General features: G+C 38.6%; 1 protein-coding gene across 3 annotated transcripts in view; it reads right to left on the bottom strand.

Moving 5' to 3' along the window:
* The window catches only part of utrn.L (utrophin L homeolog), a 391,980-nt gene extending 370,269 nt beyond the window's left edge, over positions 1-21,711 (bottom strand). For 2 of the 3 annotated variants that reach the window (XM_018263001.2, XM_018263003.2), the window contains exons 1-2: positions 21,235-21,709; positions 3,002-3,158 (exon numbers count right to left, since the gene is read on the bottom strand). In XM_018263001.2, the coding sequence (XP_018118490.1) occupies positions 3,002-3,083 (82 nt within the window). In that variant the 5' untranslated portion in view covers positions 3,084-3,158; positions 21,235-21,709. Of the gene's footprint in view, positions 1-3,001; positions 3,159-21,234 lie in introns of all 3 variants that reach the window. The other variant, XM_041562715.1, reaches the window with a different exon arrangement.
* Positions 21,712-21,944: the final 233 nt, after the last annotated feature.

Below are 21,944 nucleotides of genomic sequence, written 5' to 3'. Positions count from 1 at the left end.
TTGAAAGGCTACACTCGACTATGTAACGCATGTCACAAACAGACAAGAAGGGTTTAAGAATTTTAGAAAAGGGTTGGCCAGCCTGGGACTTCCCTGGTGGTGGTGTTGGACTAAAACTTGCAACACTTCCCAGCAGCATTCAACAAAATGTAAAGTGTATTGCTGATCTGTGATCTTTGCTGAAGACATACTGATGTACAGTATGGTAATCTTTATTTAGGACCATCAAATGATTGATAATATTAATAATACAGGTATGGGATCTGTTATCTACAAATGTGTTATCCAGAAAGCTCTGAATCAGTGGGGTAACTAGATATACAGTAATTGGGCCCCATATCAAATTATTTTTCAGGCCCCCAAAATGTCTATAGATTGAACAGTTTTAGCAAAATGTATTGAAATTGTATACCTACTGGGCCCCCTGCAGCCGCAGGGTCTGCTTCCTCTGTAGTTATGCCCCTGCTCTGAATTACGAAATTCCTTTTTCTTTGTAGTAATAAAACAGTACATTGAACTTGATCCAAACTAAGATATAATCAATCTTTATTAGAAGCAAAACCAGCCTGCTGGGTTTATTTAATATTTACATGATTTTCTAGTAGACAAGGCATGGAGATCCAAATTACTGAAAGATCAGTTATCCAGAAAACCCCAAGCATTTTGGAAAAAGGGTCCCATACATGTATAGAAAACACAAGCAGGGCAGGCACAAAATAGAAATGCCATTTTAGCACTGGTGGGACAGCTCAGCGGCAGAGTAAGATCAGCGCTAGAGTGGGAAGCAGCTACCATCAGTGTGCATAAAAACTATGGTTCCTGTATATTCCAAAGTTTTTGATTTGAAAGCAGGAACCCAGTGAGCCACCCCAAGGCTTTAAATATTACATCCCAGCTTTGGTGCCTCCCACTCAAAAGCACTTGCGCTGGTTTTTCCTTAAGATAAGATCAAAACAAACTCCCGGCAGTTTTGGTAATCTCACAAACCAAAAGAATAGAACACACCAGCCAGACAAATCCTTTGTGCAAAAACAACACTTGGCTGCAAAAGGTAAACTTAAAATAAAGTAGGTATTCATGCTATATGAAAGAGTATTCTGAAAGATTAAACATCATTCTGGCGCAGTACTTGAGATATAAAGAGTGGAATTTACGAGAAATGCATGTGTCGTTTACATTATGATGCACCAAGTATTGGCATCTGTGTTTTACATTAGCCTTACAATAGGAGCCCAAAGTCACTTCCTGTTTTCGACACAAAGCCATGAAAACACACAGGAAATGTGTTGTGTGATATAATGACTTTCTCTTGTGACGCAACAAAAAGAACTCAATTGGCAAATACACAAGAGATTTCACCTAAGAGACATGATTGCCCTTGGGTTGGCCTTGGCAGCTGGATCCTAAATGAAGCTATCATCGGGAGCACTGACAAACCATCAAATCAATAGAGCTGTAGCACGTTATTCCCGCTGTGCCTATATTAACCTTTCATTAAGGAGGGGGTTGGTAACAACCTGTTATATTAACTTCATATACCTTGTAAGTGCAAGTGTTGTTGTTATTAGTATTACAACAGTTGACTGATCAATCTGCAATGTCCAGCAGTGCACATATTCTTCTTTCAACAACACACTCTCAGGACTGATCTCACTGTTAATGGAATTTACACTTCTAAGTAGGAGTATTTCTTGGTCTACTCTCTCCTAGTAACAACCTGACCAGCAACGCTAAGGGCATATTTATAAAGATGTGTAAAAACAGTAATAAAATGCAACACAAAGTAACACTGTATATAATCCTTTGTAAAGATGTGTGACCTAGTGTTCTGGGGTATTCCAATGAAAAAGTCTAAATAAAAACTGGAATTAAGTGACAATCTAATTTTTAAGCAGGCTTTTACACAACTTTTCACGCCAGGAATTCTTTGCTTCCTGAATGTCTAGAGTGCCGTAGAATAATGGTGTGAGTACCATAAAAAAAATAAATCACACCTTTATAATTATGCAGATAAGCTCTTCGTAATGGATACTGCTTTGCAGATGTGTATTACAATAATTTATGCAAAGCTAACAAGCTGATTCATTTTAGCAGATGTATATTTTAGCCAAGCTAAAAGCTAAAAGCATTTAGGGAGAGACCTTTATCTTACCTTTAATCCGTAAAAAATAATCTACTTTCAAAACAATTTACTGAAATACACCTATGTGATCTATTACAGGAAACCCATTATCCAGAAAGCAACAAAATATAGAATTGCCATTTCCCATAGAGTGCAATTTAATAATTAGACAGTAGCCTGTAGGTGATGGGAAATAAAACCGGTCATGAAAGCGGAAAATCTCAAGATATCAGTGTTATATTTATACATTACTTGCTATTCCTGTAATATCCAGTACATTTCTAATTAAAGGGAACCTATCACTTTAAAATTGCTTCCAATACTGATAGCGACCTGATCTTCATAAATATTGTTTCCCCCCCATCCAGAATGCAGGCTGATCGGTAGGAGAAACTATTTTGAAGTGATGCGCTGAATTGGATGCCAGCGCTTCAGATTTGGAGCCGACCCCTCCGGACTCCCTCCCCTAGTCCACCGGCCAAAAAAGGTTTGGAACCCCTGTTTTAAACAGTCTCCAGAACCTGAGAGAGCTTCAAAAAAATACTTCCCCACCATGTGAATTCGTTATGGGCCTAGTTATACCTGAGAAAGTGCAAAGCACATTTCATATACAAGTATGGGACTTGTTAACCAGAATGCTCGAATCCTGGGGGGGGGGGTCCAGATTAGGGGTCTTCCTGTAATTTGAATCTCCATATTTTAAATCTACTAAAAAAAAAAACTGGCTTATTATTAAAGAGAAAAAGGGAATCAATTTTAAAACCTTGAAAATATTTGCCTAAAAGGAAGGTGACCTACTCATAATGTGGAACTTTTTGGATAACGTGTTTCTGGATAACAGATCCTATACCTGTACAAACATTTGAGTTCAGAACTTACCGGATCGAGATTTTATGATGTCACTGAATTCATTGTTTTCTTCTCCATCAGATCTGTCAAACCGGGCACCAACATTAGCCATTTCCCACCGCGGATCAGAATAAAATATCCTGGGTGAAATTTATGAGAAGAAAAATGGAGCTCTAAAAAAATATTCCTGAAAAAAAAAAGAAAAAAGAAAATTCTTAATTAATTAAATACATGTGTGTTTCTGTTTAACTTTCCAGCAAAACACTGAATAAATGCCAGATACATATGTTTATATGGCTTATTTAAAGAATTAATTTTAGGCACATTTCATTGACAGTGTTTTTCCTGTATCCAAGTAAAAATAAATTACCAGTCACTGGAGGGCAATACAGTCACACATCTGCTACAAAATGAAATAAATAGAACTGATTAAAACTGCAAAGTGCATTGTATTTTATTTGATATACATTGTTTAAAAAATTGTTACATAAGGAGCAGGGCCACAAATCCCTTGCTTATTTCTGTTGAGTAACTGCAAAATAGAGTTGATATCACAATCATAATTGAGTGATCACAAACCAGTAGCTCTCATGCAAGAAACGATCTTCCCTTCTGGGTCCATGGCAGAAGGGCCAATATTCTGCAAAGATTTTAGAATTTCTGATTTTCATTAAACGTGTGCCAATAAGCTGGCATTGCAGGAACAAGATAAAAGTCACAGCTAATAAGAGGCCTCTGCAGACTAGTAGTAAGATACAATCATATTAATGATTTGGCAGCCACTGTAAACTTGTGCGGCTCCCTCGGAAGTTCAAACATTTCAATGTGGCACCTAAAGACGTTGGAATCTTCTGTCCTAAAGGGATAGTTTACCTTCTAATCAGATTTTTGAGTTCCATTGCTTTGAAACAGTATACCAGAAATAACACCCTTTTTCAATTGGACCTTTTTTTATGACCGTTGTTCTAAGATGAAGTTTTACATTTCATTTTGAAGCTTCTTGTGTTTCCTGGGAGCAATTCAAGAATGGGTTGTGGGGACTTTTTAAAATGTTACAATTTGAAACATTAGGTACCTTTCGAGTTAACGTTTAGTATGATGAAGAAAGTGATATTCCGAGACAATTTGCAATTGGCTTTCATTTTTTATTATTTGTGGTTTTTGAGTTATTTCCTGAGCTGTACCCATACAAACCCACCCCTCCTTATGCCGGTCTGAGGCTGAGAAGAGACTTGATGGCTTAAACCCTATTCCCACCGAAAAAGGAGTGAACACTGTGGACAACACTTTGTCAGATTGCATCCCTAGTGGGCCCAGGAGACCCCAGTCCAACAGTGAGTTTAAAGGGCAAATCCAAGCCAAAATAAAAATCTGCCTTGAAAAAGCATAAGTCTAAGCAACTTTCCAATATATATTCATTAAAAAATGACAGTGCTTTTAAAGTTATTTGTAAAAACAATTGCTATTTAAACAAGTATTTTCATAACTACTGGTTATTATTTTATTTTTTTTAAAATGTTGCAAAAGTCCAGAAAGTCAGGTCAGGTCTATTAATCAGTTGCCTTGTCTTACATTGTATCAACAGTCTGAGCCACCAGGGCAGAGAATAGAAAGGGACAAACACTGGTTTAAATAGCAATACATATGCAAATAACTCAAACTACAGTATAGAAATGTGTAAGGAATGTATATTGCAAAGTTGCTTAGAATAAAGTTTGTTATTTTGGGGTTGACTTGCCCTTTAAGTCAACTGTTGCAATGTATACATTAGTTTGGACTGGATGTTCCTAAACAGCCAATATAGGAAATTGGAACCACTAGTTGACTTGCCCTTTAAGTCAACTGTTGCGATTTATACATTAGTTTGGATTGGATGTTCCTAAACATAAACATAAATATAGCAAATTGTAACCACTTATAAAGTCAGCACCTGACTTACTGGGTTGCTACAAGGAAATATCAGGAAGGGAAAAGTTTTAATTTGCTTCTTAGAAAAAAATGAATAGAAATGAATTGCAAAAAAATGTAAATAGTGTTAGTGTATTATATAAAAACAACTGGACTGAAAAACTAGAAGATAACCTTCCCCTTTATGCAGCCTTGACACTTTTAGCATAGCAGCCACATGTTCCACTTATGCTGGGAAATCCACCCCCACCCAAAAGAAAAAACACAATTTATAGGTTGTCTGTAAGGATTGCAATAAAAAGCATTGTAAAAACAGAAAATATTTACATGCCTCATGCTACACACTTAGAACTACCTTAAAAAACAGAAATAATTGGGCATAGCCCTTACTTTAGGATTTGTTTGGAGACATGTAAATTACTCCTTATTATCCCTGCAGCCAACTATGCAACAATCCGCTTCTTGAATAGCAAGATCTGTTTTGATCTTTTAAGATGTCGTTGTGAAAGATATTGGCACATGGCTTTGAGGGTGGACCTTAATGGTCTAAAAATGATTATTACATTTAGATTATTACATTTTTTAAATAGGAGGTAATCTAACCTCATTTTGGTCACTATGAGAGCACTAAGGACCATTTGTAGCCACTAGGTACTTGTGACCCAATTTTTGCTCGATTTGTATAAAGACAATTGGTTTATGAGCCATGTTATGTTAATTGTATATGGAGGCTAATGAAGTTGATGTGGACAGGTAAGTGTAGCAGCTGAAAAACTTGATCTGACCAAAGATAATCACATCTGGAACACGGAATCTGCTGGAACATGGAATTATCTTTTAGGCCTTGTGTTTTCCTTTGGAAGTACAGTATAGACTGGTTTCATCCTGAATAACAATATACATGTCTAATTGGGAATTGCCATATTGATTTTCAAGGAAAGCCAATTTTTAGGTATGTATAACCACTATAGTGTACATATAAGTTTCTGTTAGATGGGTCACATTACTGTGCAAATATTTAGAAAGGGAATGCTGCTGCATTAAAAAGAAATGCTCTCAAGCTGTACTGTATATTTATGAAAAGTCATTATAAATAGTGTTATTATTTTCCAGCTGATGTACAGTAGCAGTTGAAGATGCTTGGCTTTCAGTCTAATACTGAAGTGAAAGTTTCCCATTAATAACATTCCTTCTAATAAAGATACTAAACATTGTACCAACATCCTCTTTTTTTTTATCCCACAGCTATTCTCTACACAATTGCTCGTAGTCACGAGAGGCAAAGTTTCCTGGTATTAGTAAGATGTCTCTTTAGAAATGCATTTCCTAATGTATCAGAGTCTATTGGGTCAACTGGAATTTAAACTCGGACAATAAAGTATTTCACCTGGAAAAAATGTTGAATTTGACGCACATATTTCTTGTTTAAAACACACTGAGGGTTCCTTTATCAATATACAGATTTGCTTTTTTTCAGTCAATCCGCGATTTGCTTTTTTTTAGCCATGTAGAAAAATAAAAGCAAACATTTGATTGGTTGCCATGGGTAAATGCCCAGGTGCATATGTGTCCAGTGTTGGAAAATAAGCCCCAGCGAAATTGGTAATGCTGGTCATACATTTAAATATCAGCATGCATGGGGCCAAATCTGGCTGATCTAATCATTCTCATGGGTGCCACTGATCAGTTCATACTGCCCGTCTACAGGGATCAGTTGGGTAAGGACTACATCAGTTTAGGGGTTGTCGCAAATTATAAAGCAGAAAATTAGGTTGGATTGTTATATAAGCTGATACTACAAGGCTATTAAATTCTACAGGGTTATTAAATGCTGATGCTAGTTGCACTGGTTTCAGAGCTGCCATGTAGTAATTATCTTTATTAATTACTAATCAGCCTTATGTTGTGACATTTATATTCAATTTGTACTGAATATTTTGAGTTGGTCCCTAAACTCAGTAAGTGACAGCAGCACAGAGCATGTGCAGTGAATCAGCAGAAAAGAAGATGGGGAGCTACTGGGGCATCTTTGGAGACACAGATCTTCCCTGCTAAAGGCTGTGGTTGCCTTTCGGCTGGTACAGAAGCTCAAAACATAATGTAAAACATTTCTAGCATACTTCTTTAGTTAAGCTTTAAGCTGGCCACAGACACAAAGATCCGATTGTACGAATCAACGTAAGATCGGACTTCCCCATCTCCCGACCTGCCACTAACCATTCCGATCAAATAAAGTACAAAAGAACAGATCAGACGATGTTCTGCCCCTGACAGCAATCGTACGAAGGTTATGTCCAACAAAAGCTAGTGACAGTCTCCCACTGAAAATCGTACGATCGGCAATACATGCAGAGATATTACCTGCAGCCGACAGAAATCTTTTTACCTGTCCGATCGACCAAACGACCGATCTCCACTGGACAAAAAATGTCTGGACTCTCCACGCATGGTCCAAAAATCGTACGAATCCTCGATTCGTACGATCTGATCTTTGTGTCTATGGCCAGCTTTAGTTCTCCTTTAAATACAACTCTCATAGGTTGCATTTTTATCGCTGGAACTTCACAACAACCACTTATCCACAAGGTTCTATAACTCTTATATTTTCAAAGGTACACAGTATACTCACTTCTGTGATATCATTAATACACGTATTACAAAGGCCCTTATAGTGGTTCTCCTAAAGAATCTCTATGCTGGCAGGTGATTCTCTAGGTACTAACTTTATTCTTTATAAGACGTTTTCTTTATAAGGCAAGGAAAAAACTCATACTACACTACATGACTATGTAACTATATGTAAGTATCAGAGCCTGAAGGTTGTCATCCTACAAATGAAACAATATTTGAGCACAAGTGAAAAAATTCAAAGGACTGTGTATAGCAATACACCTCTGGTTAGTCGGCATACAAATTCTCAATTACAACTGCTTCCATGGAAAATTGGGTATAACTTCAAAGCCACCCAAGCACAGCTGCAGTGTCACTGGGGACATATCTACTTTGCACTCATAGGAACAAATGTTACTAGCAGTTCATATATTTAGCCACAAACATCACTACAGATTTCAAGGGATGTCTTTGGGAGTCCTTTCAGGCTGTCAGATTTAATATGTCATGTCAGCAGTCACTGCCTAAATCTGCCATCAACAGGTAAGCTATGCTGGACAGCCAGAGAAACACATATAATAGATGTGATAAACACCCATTCAATGTTCTCTTCATCAAAGAAATGTAATGTTCCATCTGTATTACAGTCATATGAAAAAGTTTGGGAACCCCTCTTAATTCTTTGGAGTTTTGTTTATCATTGGCTGAGCTTTCAGTAGCAAAGTAGCAACTTCCTTTTAATATATAAGATGCCTTATGGAAACAGTAGTATTTCAGCAGTGACAGAACGTTTATTGGATTAACAGAAAATATGCAATATGCATCATAACAAAATTAGACATGTGCATAACTTTGGGCACCCCAACAGAGATATTACATCAATACATAGTTGAGCCTCCTTTTGCAAATGTAACAGCTTCTAAACGCTTCCTATAGCGTTTGAAGAGTGTCTGGATTCTGGATGGCGGTATTTTTGACTGTTCGTCCATACAAAATCTCTCCAGTTCAGTTTAATTTGATGGCTGCCGAGCATGGACAGCCTGCTTCAAATCATCCCATAGATTTTCGATGACATTCAAGTTGGGGGACTGTGACAGCCATTCCAGAATATTGTACTTCTCCTTCTGCATAAATGCCTTTGTAGATTTCCAAGTGTCTTTAGGGTCTTGTTGAAATATACAACCCCTGCTTAACTTCAACTTTGTGACTGATGCTTGAACATTATCCTGAAGAATTTGTTGATATTGGGTTGAATTCATCCAACCCTCAACTTTAGCAAGGGCCCCAGTCCCTGAACTAGTCACACAGCCCCACAGCATGATGGAATCTCCACCAAATTTGACAGTAGGTAGCAAGTGTTTGTCTTGGAATGCGGTATTCTTCTTCCGTGAAAGCGCTTTTTGTTATGACCAAATATCTCAATTTTTGTCTCATTAGTCCAAAGCACTTTGTTCCAAATTGACTGTGGCTTGTCTAAATGATCTTTTGCATACAACAAGCGACTCTGTATGTGGTGTGAGTGCAGAAAGGGCTTCTTTCTCATTACCCTGCCATACAGATGTTCTTTGTGCAAACTGTGCTGAATTGTAGAACGATGTACAGATACACCATCTGCAGCAAGATGTTCTTGCAGGTCTTTGGAGGCGATCTTTGGGTTGTCCTCCGCATATGCTGCTCCTGTATTTTTCTTGGCCTGCCAGACCTGGGTTTTACCTCTGAGATAGCTTTTTGTAGTTTTCCCCTAAACCATGTTACTGAACAATCTTTGTTTTCAGTTCTTTTGAGAGTTGCTTTAAAGATCCCATGCTGTCACTATTCAGAGGAGAGTCAAACAGAAGCGCAACTTGCACTTGGCCACCTTAAAAAATTTTTCTCATGATTGGACACACCTGCCTATGAAGTTCAAGGCTTAACAAGATAATCCAACCAATTTGGTGTTGCCAGTAATCAGTACTGAGCAGTTATATCAATTCAAATTAGCAACATTACAAGGGTACCTCAAAGTTTGCACTGCCAGTTTTTCACATGATTTAATTTCATACAACTGAATAATGTCACTAAAAATCTTTGTTCAGAATACACCACGGTACTCATATGTTCCTGGGCAATGAAAGACATACTACTGTTATCTTTTTTGTTGAAAGTGGAGCAATTATTATGCAGGCTAAGAGGGGTTCCGAAACTTTTCCATATGACTGTATGTGCTTTGACTTTTAAATGCTCTAGTTTTCTATGTACTGTAGATGAATATGTGCCTTCTCTAAACAGAACTCAGTGAAGAGTATGGGTAATAGAGTTTCAATCCACCATAGCATACCATCTGTAGTTTGTTCCTAAGGCTTATGCCACACTGGGAAATTAATCTTTGCCTCTTGCAGTGTCACAAATATAGGTTTCCTTGTTGTCTATGGGGACATAATAGACGAATTGCCCCACAGAAACAATGAAATCTATTTCTAGCCAACTACAAGCAGATAAATCTGTCAGCATCACATACTTCTTTGATGTTGGCTTTTTTTGTTGTTGTATGGAATATATATATATGTACTACCACAATCCTTGTTCTTTGCAATTTGGCACGTCTGTGTTTTTGCTACTGAAAGAATTATGGATGTTGCTGAATAGATTTAATTTTCATTCCCACAATGTTTATCCTAAGTGCAGCTACAAGAGGCACTGTTTTTTTAATGTTGTTCTACTGAGATACTACAATGGCTCAGTCATGTCAAGCAAAAACAGTCCAGTAAAATCCGTATAAATATACCTTGTAATGCCAAGGACTTCTATAAAAATTCAGTGTCCCAAAGCAGATGTGCATCCTTCAAAAGGAGTCAGATCAGCTTGTGAATTTCAGAAGATGGCACTAAGGGAAAACCATGATAGTCTGCCTCAGCTCACAGGGTTCATATTCCCAACAATTAAGGAGGACAGAATTATCAATCCCCTCCCTCACCTTATTGCTTTATGAAGTGGTAGATTATGGAACTTGAAGTCCTCTGTTTTAGATAGTGGGTTCCCTGAAGCCATCACTTTACAGGGAAGGGGTTGCATGACTTTCTGAGCCTAAGAAGGGCTCAGAAAAAGGAAAAAATGTCAAAGGAAGGAGGTATATTTCTCTTTAATGATTGTAGGTGGAATATTTTTTTTTTTATAATGGAAAGAAGCCCTGCAAAGTCACTTTTTTTCTTAAAACCAGGACTCGTCAAAGAACTCTGCACTATAAATAAGAAAAGTAATGCACTATGGGAAAGAAAAAACAGCTGCCACTGGAAATACTTCCTTACTTAAATTATCCAGTTTAGGAATTTGAAGCATTCGGGCCAAATTTGCAAGGCTAAACAATCATTATGTACTACTAGTGCAGTGTTTCTCAAGTTAACCTTGCAGCAGGCAAACCATTATCAAGTTGTTGTTCAACTCTGCTGTAAAATGAAAATATAAATCACAAGCAAGAGAGAGCTCAGTCACATATTTCTTACATTAAGGAACCATAGTCTGTATAATGGGATATGCTTCTTGTCTCTAACTAATACATGTTCAATGAAAGCAACAATGCACATATACCTGGCTTGTAAAATGTGTGATATCACTACATATTGTTAATGTAGACTGTAAAGAGCAAATAAAACTGTGTGAAAAGTACGGACTAATTATTACCGGCATGCATAAAAAAAGGAGAAGGGGTGAAAATATATTTTGCCTCTTTATAGGCCCTGGTAAGGCTTCGTGTAGAGTATGCAGTGTATTTTTGGGCTCAAGTCCTTAAGAAGGATATTAAAGGGGTTTTTCACATTATAACACCTTTGTGAGTTCAGTTTTTTCAGATGGTTCAACAGAAATAAAGACTTTTTTCAATTACCTTCCATTTACCCATTTGAGACAGTTTTTCTAGTATTGAAGTTCAAAATTAAAATGTTCACCAACTTTCTGAAGCACCTCTGGGGGAGTGGGGTTACAGACTTCCGTAAACTGTTCTAAATTGATACATATAGTTGATACATTTCTTATCTTTGTCCCTGCTGAGCAGAATCCCTCAGTTTCATTAAAGGCAGCTTGTTAGAATTGATACAATAGTTGCTAATGTTCATCTAATGTGGAGAAATGTTTCAACAAAATGAAGCAAATTGTAACAGTTCAGAATCTGCGCCTGAATTACTGAGCTGCCAGATAAACACCAGAGACAGGAACTTTAAACTTAAAATTAAGTAGAAAATAGAAAATTCTAAGTAACTAAAATAAGTCTTTATTTCTGGTGAACAATCTGAAAACAACTGAACTGAAATAAGTGTTTGGAAGGTGAACAACCTCTTTAAAGGGATCCTGTCACCGGAAAACATGTTTTTTTCAAAACACATCAGTTAATAGTGCTACTCCAGCAGAATTCTGCACTGAAATCCATTTCTCAAAAGAGCAAACAGATTTTTTTATATTCAATTTTGAAATCTGACATGGGGCTAGACATTTTGTCAATTTCCCAGCTGCCCCTGCTCATGTGACTTGTGCCTGCACTTTAGGAGAGAAATGCTTTCTGGCAGGCTGCTGTTTTTCCTTCTCGATGTAACTGAAGGAGACTCAGTGGGACATGGGTTTTTACTATTGAGTGTTGTTCTTAGATCTAAATATATCAGGTTGTATCCAAGGACAAACTTTGGTTTCCCCACAGTTCAGCACTTGCAGGTCCTCCTCCACCTGTTTGAGACGATCTCCAAGTACAGAAAATAAAGTGCTAGAATCCTCAAAAATTCATTGAGGAGGGGGATTTAACAGAAAGAATAAAATATAGTGTAGTATTTTTTCAAAAGAAATTTTTTTTGTTATTTGTTTTTTTTAAAGAATTTCTTAAACACCCACCGTGATTATTGACAGTGATGATAGTGTTCTTTTATTTAGCTTAGAAAAAGAGAGCCCAAACTGTGATAGTTGTGAAATAACAAGTGAAAAAAATATATATAAAAAATGAAAAATAAAAAATAAAAAATAAAAATAAAAATAAAAAATAAAAAATAGAAAAGAGTGAAAAAGTGAATTTGTTCAGTGAATTAATAAATACCAACGATTTCTTTCCAAGTGATAATAAATGCAGTGTTATTCATTACTTAAAACACATTCAGTGCAGTAGGTGAATATTAATCTGATTAGTGAATATTTAGTGTGGGTTAAACTTCCCCTTAGATTTTTCTCGTTTGAGATCCACACTCTATGGATTAGAGGAAAGGTAACGTAAAATACTTTGCCACAATTCCGGTACAACCGGTTGTGCAGCTCACTCACCAAATGTGAGTTAAGGGAGAGCGTCTGATAGGTCCTGTTCGCGCTGTTTCCACTCTTTTTCTGCTATCCAGGTTTTTGTAAGAGGGATAAAAATGGAGAGGGGCATGTGCAGGGATCATTTTAAAACAGTTTAATAGAATAAAAAATACACTCACAAACACGATCGGTAAAACTGCAAAAGGATTGGTAAAAGTCCCGCGAAAGTCGCTGTGTTTCCTTGGCGTCCCTCGGAAGGTACAGACGTCTCTCTGGGTCGGGTACTCCTGCAAAAGGTTAGCGTGGTCTTTTTCGCGAAAAAGCGAAAAAGACCACGCTAACCTTTTGCAGGAGTACCCGACCCAGAGAGACGTCTGTACCTTCCGAGGGACGCCAAGGAAACACAGCGACTTTCGCGGGACTTTTACCAATCCTTTTGCAGTTTTACCGATCGTGTTTGTGAGTGTATTTTTTATTCTATTAAACTGTTTTAAAGTGATCCCTGCACATGCCCCTCTCCATTTTTATCCCTCTTACAAAAACCTGGATAGCAGAAAAAGAGTGGAAACAGCGCGAACAGGACCTATCAGACGCTCTCCCTTAACTCACATTTGGTGAGTGAGCTGCACAACCGGTTGTACCGGAATTGTGGCAAAGTATTTTACGTTACCTTTCCTCTAATCCATAGAGTGTGGATCTCAAACGAGAAAAATCTAAGGGGAAGTTTAACCCACACTAAATATTCACTAATCAGATTAATATTCACCTACTGCACTGAATGTGTTTTAAGTAATGAATAACACTGCATTTATTATCACTTGGAAAGAAATCGTTGGTATTTATTAATTCACTGAACAAATTCACTTTTTCACTCTTTTCTATTTTTTATTTTTTATTTTTATTTTTATTTTTTATTTTTTATTTTTCATTTTTTATATATATTTTTTTCACTTGTTATTTCACAACTATCACAGTTTGGGCTCTCTTTTTCTAAGCTAAATAAAAGAACACTATCATCACTGTCAATAATCACGGTGGGTGTTTAAGAAATTCTTTAAAAAAAACAAATAACAAAAAAAATTTTTTTTGAAAAAATACTACACTATATTTTATTCTTTCTGTTAAATCCCCCTCCTCAATGAATTTTTGAGGATTCTAGCACTTTATTTTCTTGTTCTTAGATCTACCAGGCAGCTGTTATCTTGTGTAGGGAGCTGTTATCTGGTTACCTTCCCATTGTTCCTTTGTTTGGCTGCTGGGGAGGGAAAGGGAGGGGGGTGATATCACTCCAACTTGCAAGACAGCAGTAAAGAGTGATTAATTGAAGTTTATCAGAGCACAAGTCACATGACTTGGGGCAGCTGGGAAATTGACAAAATGGCTAGCCCCGTGTAAGATTTCAAAATTGAATATGAAAAAATCTGTTTGCTCTTTTGAGAAATGGATTTCAGTGCAGAATTCTGCTGGAGCAGCACTGTTAACGGATACATTTTGAAAAAAATGTTGTATTCCCATGACAGTATCCCTTTAATGAGCTGGGGAATGGAGAGAGAGAAGAGACGTGTAACTAAACAAGACTGGAACAATTAAACTAAGAGGAATGACTATGAATGGATCAAGAGGCGCATGTGAGGGGACATGATTACTCTTGGGAGAAAATGCACATGGTTGTTTTGTCACCTGCACTTAATCGCCTCCAGTGTGGGTAACAAAATGTCTGAAGTTCCCTTACACCAGCATCAATGTAAATTATTGGTGGGAAAACATATGCATTGCCTATGCTTCCTGTAGTAGCCCAAACTTGCCTCACAAGGAAACTTCAGTCTACTAACAATGCATATGTTCTAAGTTCTCCCACTGGTCAGGGTCGGACCGGGGTGTGCGATACCCGCCAGGGATGCTACCTCATGGGCCCCCCATATCTCCTCTGGTGACTCTGCTCCCCACCAATCACCAGCCCCTTCCCATCTGCACGCATCTTATACTTACGTTTGCTGCAATTGTGGGGGGAGGGGGGGAGTGGGCAGTGACGGTATAGGATCAGGCCTGGATCACAGGGCCCGCTGGGTTTTTCCAGTATCCCACTGGCCCAGCCGGAGCCTGTCATCAGTATTATTAAGGGCAGGTAACAAAACATCCCATATGCCATAGCCATTACAATTAGAAGACATTTGATATAGATAGTGTGGGATATATTCCTTTTTTTGTTTTACATAGAAGAGAACCAGAGACCATCTCTATAGGCTCACTAGAGGAACAGAACTTTCATTTGATGCAATGGAGGCGGTTCTTCACAGTAAGGACAGTGAGATTGTAGAATTCCCTACTGGGTGATGTTGTGATGGCTGATCGGTCCACCGGGGCTGCTGCCACCCTGTCGAGCGTCTTGATCCCAGCGCGAACGCTGAAAATTTGCCGCCCTGGGCAGCTCTTATCATTAAGATGGCAATTTTCTATTAAGGATTATCCAGTGGACATATTACAGAATACTAATAAGTTTATGAAAAATGTTATTACATTTATTTAGAAGAAACAGTGTTTTACATATGGGCTTTTTTATGCAATGTAATTTTTTATAGAGACCAGCAATATTCAGGGTTATAGTTTCCATTAATTTCCTATTCCTCACCATTTAGAAAGCTCATTGGTAAGGTAGCCTTCCCACCACTATCCGTTTACTGTGATGGCCTCTTGAGGGATATATCTCAAATCCAGCATAGTGTTATAACAGTTGCTGCAGCTCCTCCCACCAATTACGGTCAGTGATCTAAATCTCACAATAACATATATTGCCAAAAGCTAATTTTTATAACAAACCTTATTGTGAGTACTGTGTCCCTGCTAGACCATTGACAGGGACATGATACTGGAATGTGACTGGTGTCAGTAGCAGCTGTGAAAACACTGTGCTGCACTTTGGGGCACTGCTCCCTATTTCTAGAGCTTTGCAAACTGACAGCAGTGGGAGTGTTCCCTGAGGCTCCTGACTGCAAAAGGCTGCTGATAGGGAATTAACTCCTTCTGTGCCACCACTGATGTGATCTAAAAACACAGTTTTTCAGTTTTTAGTTTAAAAATGAATACATATTTAAAACACATATTTAGTTTGGCCCGTAACATATCTGGCCAGTTTTCTGAAATCAGGCAGTTTTGAAAATCCTCTTGGCCAAGGACCACACCAAGTGTTGAGATGGTCCTTGATCAGTGGGTCTTTGTCGGCCCACAGGTTGATCTGCTTGTTGGTCCTGTGTACGAGTGGTTAAATTGGGCCATTTGCCAATCTTTCCAAACAAGCAGATTTCGAAGTGAATGAGGCATTACACAGTAACATGTAAGTGTGCTTTCAAGCATAATAAGTGACAATGTACCCAGTAGGTCATTGTCCTATATGTCCCTGTTCCAAAAAGCTTGCAGTCTAACTTGAGTTACTGAAGGTATACATCAACAGTATGAGTGCTAAGTGAGTAGTTTCGAAAGGAGAACTAAAGTAATTTTTTAAATGCAATACTCCTGCAGGGGACTTCTTCCCCAACTAGCTTTGTGACAAGGTTACAAAGGCCCAATCCTAGGGTGGCACAAATTAAGGGGTGGCAGGCAGCTCAGCCGGACCTCAAGCTCGATTACATACAGAGTGCTGACGACAGGGCAGATTGGCGAATGGACATGTCTGTCCCCTGTACTCCGAATGTATGTATGATGGATGCAAATGTACGCTATCCTGAGGAAGGATGGCGGTGGGAGATGCCAGTCTCTGGGCACCCTCAACAGAAATCTGGCCCTGTCCCCAACTGATAAAAGTCAGAGTGGTAAAGAGGTTAGCATTGCTGCCTTGCAGAGCTGGAATCTCTGGAAGGGGTGGAAGAGATAACTTTTAGTATTGTATAGAATGGCCAATTCTAAGCAACTTTTCGATTGTCGCTGACCCCTTCTAAAAAAAAAAAAAAAAAAAAAAAAACTCTGTAAGGCTACAAATGTATTGTTATTGCTCATTTTTATTATTCATCTTTCTATTCAGATCCTCTCCTATTCATATTCCAGTCTCTTATTCAAATCAATGCATGGTTGCTAGGGTAATTTGGACCCTAGCGACCAAATTGCTTAAAATACAAATTGAAGAGCTGCTGAATCAAACGCTAAACAACTCAAAACCTTAAATAATAAAAAATGAAAACCAATTGTAAATTGTCTCATATCATCACTCTCTACATCATACTAAAAGTTATCTCAAAGGTGAACAACCCCTTTAAAGGAGAAGGAAAGGTTAAAATGAAGTAAGCTTTATCAGAAAGGTATATTTAAATACACCAGTAAACCCTCAAAGTAATGCTGCTCTGAGTCCTCTGTCAAAAGAAACACTGAATTTATTTCCATCTATTGTGTTTACATGAGCTTCTGTATTAGACTTCCTGTTTTCAGCTTAATCCTCCAGGGCTGGGGCTTGAGCATGTTCAGTTTGCTCCTCTCTCGCTTACCCCCTCCCTCCTCCCCTCACTGCTGTAATCTGAGGCCAGAGCTATGAATGAGCAGTGAGAGACTCAGGCAGGAAGTGATGTCACACCAAGCAAATATGGCAGCTGCTATCCTAAACAAACAGAGAGAGCTTTTAGAGCTGGTTGCTCAGGTATGGTAAAGCATTCTACTGAATAAATATAGCATTCTAGCTTGCACTTATGTGGCTAATCTATTGGCAATAAACTGCCTCAGCAGATTTCCTTCTCCTTTAAATTTGATTCCAGCCAGAAGACTATCTGCAAGGCATTTGTATGTTTTATGTTTTACCTATACTTGCGTGGTTTCCCTCTGGTTACTCCTAACTCCAAAAACATACAGGCAGGTGAACTTGTTCCTTCACCATAGTGTGTGTGTGATTGTTATAGAAGTTAAGGCTATAAGCTCCACTGGGAAACAAATGGATGTGATTCAAATCCATTCCTTTCCCAGTGGAGCTTATAGCCTTAACTTCTATAACAATCACACACACATCATGTGAAACATGTATAACCTTTGTAGAGTGCTGTAGAACTTGCAGGTGCTATAAAAATAATAAAAACCCTTTGTGTGTTGGCACATTTAACCCCATAAATAAATAAATTTACAGTTGTCTGTAACGTTTATGTCAGCAACTTAAGATTCTACATTGCTGATACCTAAGTTTTAAAAGATATATCTTAAAACAAGGGAATATCATTTCCTCAGCAAGAAAAGGCAGCCATAACTTATGTTATCAGAAACCTTGATTTGTCATTATACTGGCCCCTTAAAATCTAATGCAAATCAAAGCAATGCAACATATTTCAATCTTTAATTGGTGACCAAAATGTATATTTAATGTTGCATGAAGGGAAAGTATTTAACATATCTGATGAGCAATGTATACTTTCTTGTATGCACTTGTGTGTTCTCATGCACGTGCTCAGCTTTGACAAAACTCAGAGAGCAGAAATGTCTGCCGGTATCTAAACAAGAGGATTTACACAGGAGGGGTGCTGGTGCCAGGAAGCAAGCTCCTATTCTACTTAAACCTCTTCCAGGCTTCTGAGCCTGGTTCCTAAATAAACACAAGCACTTGCTAGTAGGGCCTTATTTGTAAAACTCTATTTCCCTTCCTCAAAGAAGAATAATGTACTAATAATGTAAGGGCGTGGCTTTTTTACATTTCGCTCTTCAAAACGCACAGCCAATCGTAAAAAGCCAACACGAGGTCACCCATTCCGTTTAGAAGAAAAGAGGTTCCGCCTAAAGGGGTTTTTTTACAGTGAGAGCTGTGAATATGTGGAATTCTCTCCCTGAATCAGTTGTACTGGCACAAAATAAAGCCTTATTGAAAATAATGTAATATGCACTATAGCAATTCCCACGGCGTTCTTGTGAGCCAACGTCCGCCACGCAACACCATGTTATTGAACTCAATGGGATCTGCAGGTTTGGAAATAACGCCAAATATTTGCGTGATTGTAAACTGGTGACATAATTACGTTGCATATTGACGACCAGTCTGGTTACATTTTGCACATAAATTGCTTTTCTGCTTGGCTTTTTTTTTCACAAAAGTTTACTAAAATTCTTCTGAGTGGAATTGTGGGGAATGAGGAAAAACAGAAATGCATGCAGGGAAAAGAAAACTACAGGCTGAAAAAAAAAAAGGTGTGTGGTTTCACTAGTGTATTAGCGCGTTTTTAACCACACAACGTAAAAGCGCCACGTGCAACCTCATCCTAAGTGATTGCCAAGTACATTGTTACTATATTATAACTGACAATGTTGCTATATTGGTTAACGGTCACTTTTTTTTTTTGAACGAACACAATTCAGGGTTTATATTGTTACAAAGCACTACATCTACTACATCTTATGTTGCAGTATTCTTTTCTAGATATTCAAAGCCTTAGAGATTATGTACTGGCTTCTTTTAGTCAAAAAAATGGCATAAAAATGCCTTGAGGCTCTGTTTGTTAACCTTGGTCCCCAGATGATGTTGGACTACAACTTCCATAATGCTTTAAACCAGTGATCCCCAACCAGTAGCTCATGAGCAACATGTTGCTCTCCAATACCTTGGATGTTGCTCCCTGTGGCCTCAAAGCAGGAGCTTTTAATTTCCTGGAGGCAAGTTTTGGTTGTATAAAAACCAGTTGCACTGCCAAACAGAGCCTCAGTGTAGGCTGACAATCCTCATAGGGGCTACTAAATGGCCAATCACAGCAGTTATTCGGCACCCCAAGAACATTTTTCATGCTTATGTTGCTCTTCAACTCCTTTTACTTCTGAATGATGCTCACGGGTTCAAAAGGTTGGGGATCCCTGCTTTAAACCATTCTTAGGAATCTTCAGCAACATCTGGGACCCAATGTTGAAGGGGTGGTTCACCTTTACGTTAACTTTTAGTATGTTATAGAATGGCTGATAAATGTTCAAATGCCTTTCATTTTTTCTTTTTTTTATAGTTTTTGATTTGCCATCTTCAAATGTGGGTCACTGACCATCTTAAAACAAATGCTATTACTCTACATATGTATTGTTATTGCTACTTTTTATTACTCATGTTTCTATTGAGGCCCTCTCCTATCCATATTCCAGTCTGTTGTTCAAATCTATGTAGGGTTGCTAGGATAATTTGGACCCTAGCAACCAGCTGAAATTGCAAACTGGAGAGCTGCTGTATAAAAGTTAAATAACTCAAAAACGACAAATAGGAATAATTGAAAACAAGACACATATTGTCTCAGAATAATCACTCTCTACATCATACTAAAAGTTAATTTAAAAGGTGAACAAAACCTTTAAGAAACTAGACCCTAAAGTGACAGACAGTATTACAGGCATGGGCATGCAAGGACATGTGATGTAAGGCAGACAGAGTGACTATACTGCAATAACACTGCCCACCCATGACTTTATTTTGGGACTAAAGAGGTATCAAATTACTGGGAGAGGTCTGGAGTGACACCAAACTACAAAAATATATGCTTACAACATATGTGAAATCTACTGCAGGCCATTATATACACATTTCAGACAGATTAGTAAGGGCAAAAGGAATGTATAGAAGTACTAGTTACTTCTATACCTGGAAACTGAACACTGTCCTGAATATGGATTTCACCTGTGAAGCATCACAACTCTTACATTCCATTAGATCCCATTAGACAAAATGAAGAGCTGTCTTCAGGAAGGGTTAAAATTCCATGTTATGGAAATTATAATTTACTGATCATTATCATGCACCACAAAGCTACTCAACACTGCAGGTTTGTTAGTGTGTTACAGGAACTTAAGGGGCACATCTAGAAAAAAATAAAAACAGGCAAACAAAATACAAACATTTAGTTCATTGCACACTGATATAGTGAAGCAAATACAACTATACGGGGCATAAGTTGACAACACTGGGCTAATTTAATAAGAAGACCCATCACAAGGGTGAAATATTTAAAAGTAACCAGAAATCAACATTATGTGCAAATCAAATATCCTCATTTATAAGCATGGGTGCAAATAAGAGCACAAGCGCAATAGCTATATTTGTCCCCCAATTAAATGAAAAAGTTTGCACCAATCTAAGAGGTGCCAAACAGGTGCAGGGTATATTAACTTTACAGACAAAAATATAGAGTGTGAACATGTTCCTTCCACCAGTTAATAAACCTTGATAAAAGGAGGGCTGGGTGAGGGAACATAAACCAGAGATGGCTAATCTGCAGCACCCATAGCCCTGACTTGTTGATGGGATGTAGGAGAATAGTAGTTGAGCTAGAGCTGGATTGCTGCAGGTTGGACACTACACATACACGCACTCTAACAACTGTTACATAACATAAATCTTTATCCAAGTTTCTGGAGTCACAACATTCTGTTTGACTGAAGGGAAAAGGGAAGGAGGCAGCAGGCAAGGTCGTGGCAGGTTTGTAATGAACTTTCAGCAGAGTCAGGGCAGGCAGATCAGAGGCGTGAGCTCGGGTTTCACTGGCAAATGAATGATTTAAAAGCTGTAACCTTACCTGGGATCCGGCTGCCAGCTCAGTCCCACAACGTGCACGAAACCAGTCACAAAGTGTCACCCACTTCCTGGGCGCCCATAGGATTCCCAGGGTTGGATCCGCCACCCAAAACAATGCGGATCCCGGTGAGCCTCCCACAGCCCGAGCGCTGGAGTTCAATTCCCTCCTCCCTCCCTTGACAAACAGCTAAGGAACTTGCAGCCTCCCGCCCGCACTTACTGCACTTTTCTTCCCAATTCTGCCCGCTCAGACTCCTTTGAGGATTAAGATATGCTTCTATTTGCCCCTGAGTATCGCAGACCCCCGTGTCCTGACTGGGCGCTTCCAACACAACTTGCATAGGTTTGCGATCCCGTGCTGTGCCTCTGGGCAGCCCTCCCTTACTTTCAACCCAAGGTTCACATTCCCTTTTCCTTGTTTTATTTTCAGCGCGGTCGGGTGTAAAGCAAAGAGAACGTGGCATATAATCTCCTAACGTCCCCGCCCACCCCGAATGCTTACTGTTTCTTTCTGTAGGAGATTTTATCTGAAGGAGCCGCGCCATCTGCTGGGTTAATCCATTATATCCCAGTCACATTCATTCCCTTTAATCAATACCGAGAAAGGGTTGCTCTTAATGCTTTAGGGTAGGGGCAGTTTCGGTGAGATTTAGTTGCCTGGTGACTAATCGCCTCTTCTTTGGGGCGACTAATCTCCCCTAAGGGCTTCCC

This window comes from Xenopus laevis, chromosome 5L (genome assembly GCF_017654675.1).
Source record: "Xenopus laevis strain J_2021 chromosome 5L, Xenopus_laevis_v10.1, whole genome shotgun sequence".
Classification (NCBI taxonomy): Eukaryota; Metazoa; Chordata; class Amphibia; order Anura; family Pipidae; genus Xenopus; species Xenopus laevis.
The sequence above is the reverse complement of the archived record's forward strand: the minus strand, read 5'-3'. Positions and strand labels throughout refer to the sequence as shown.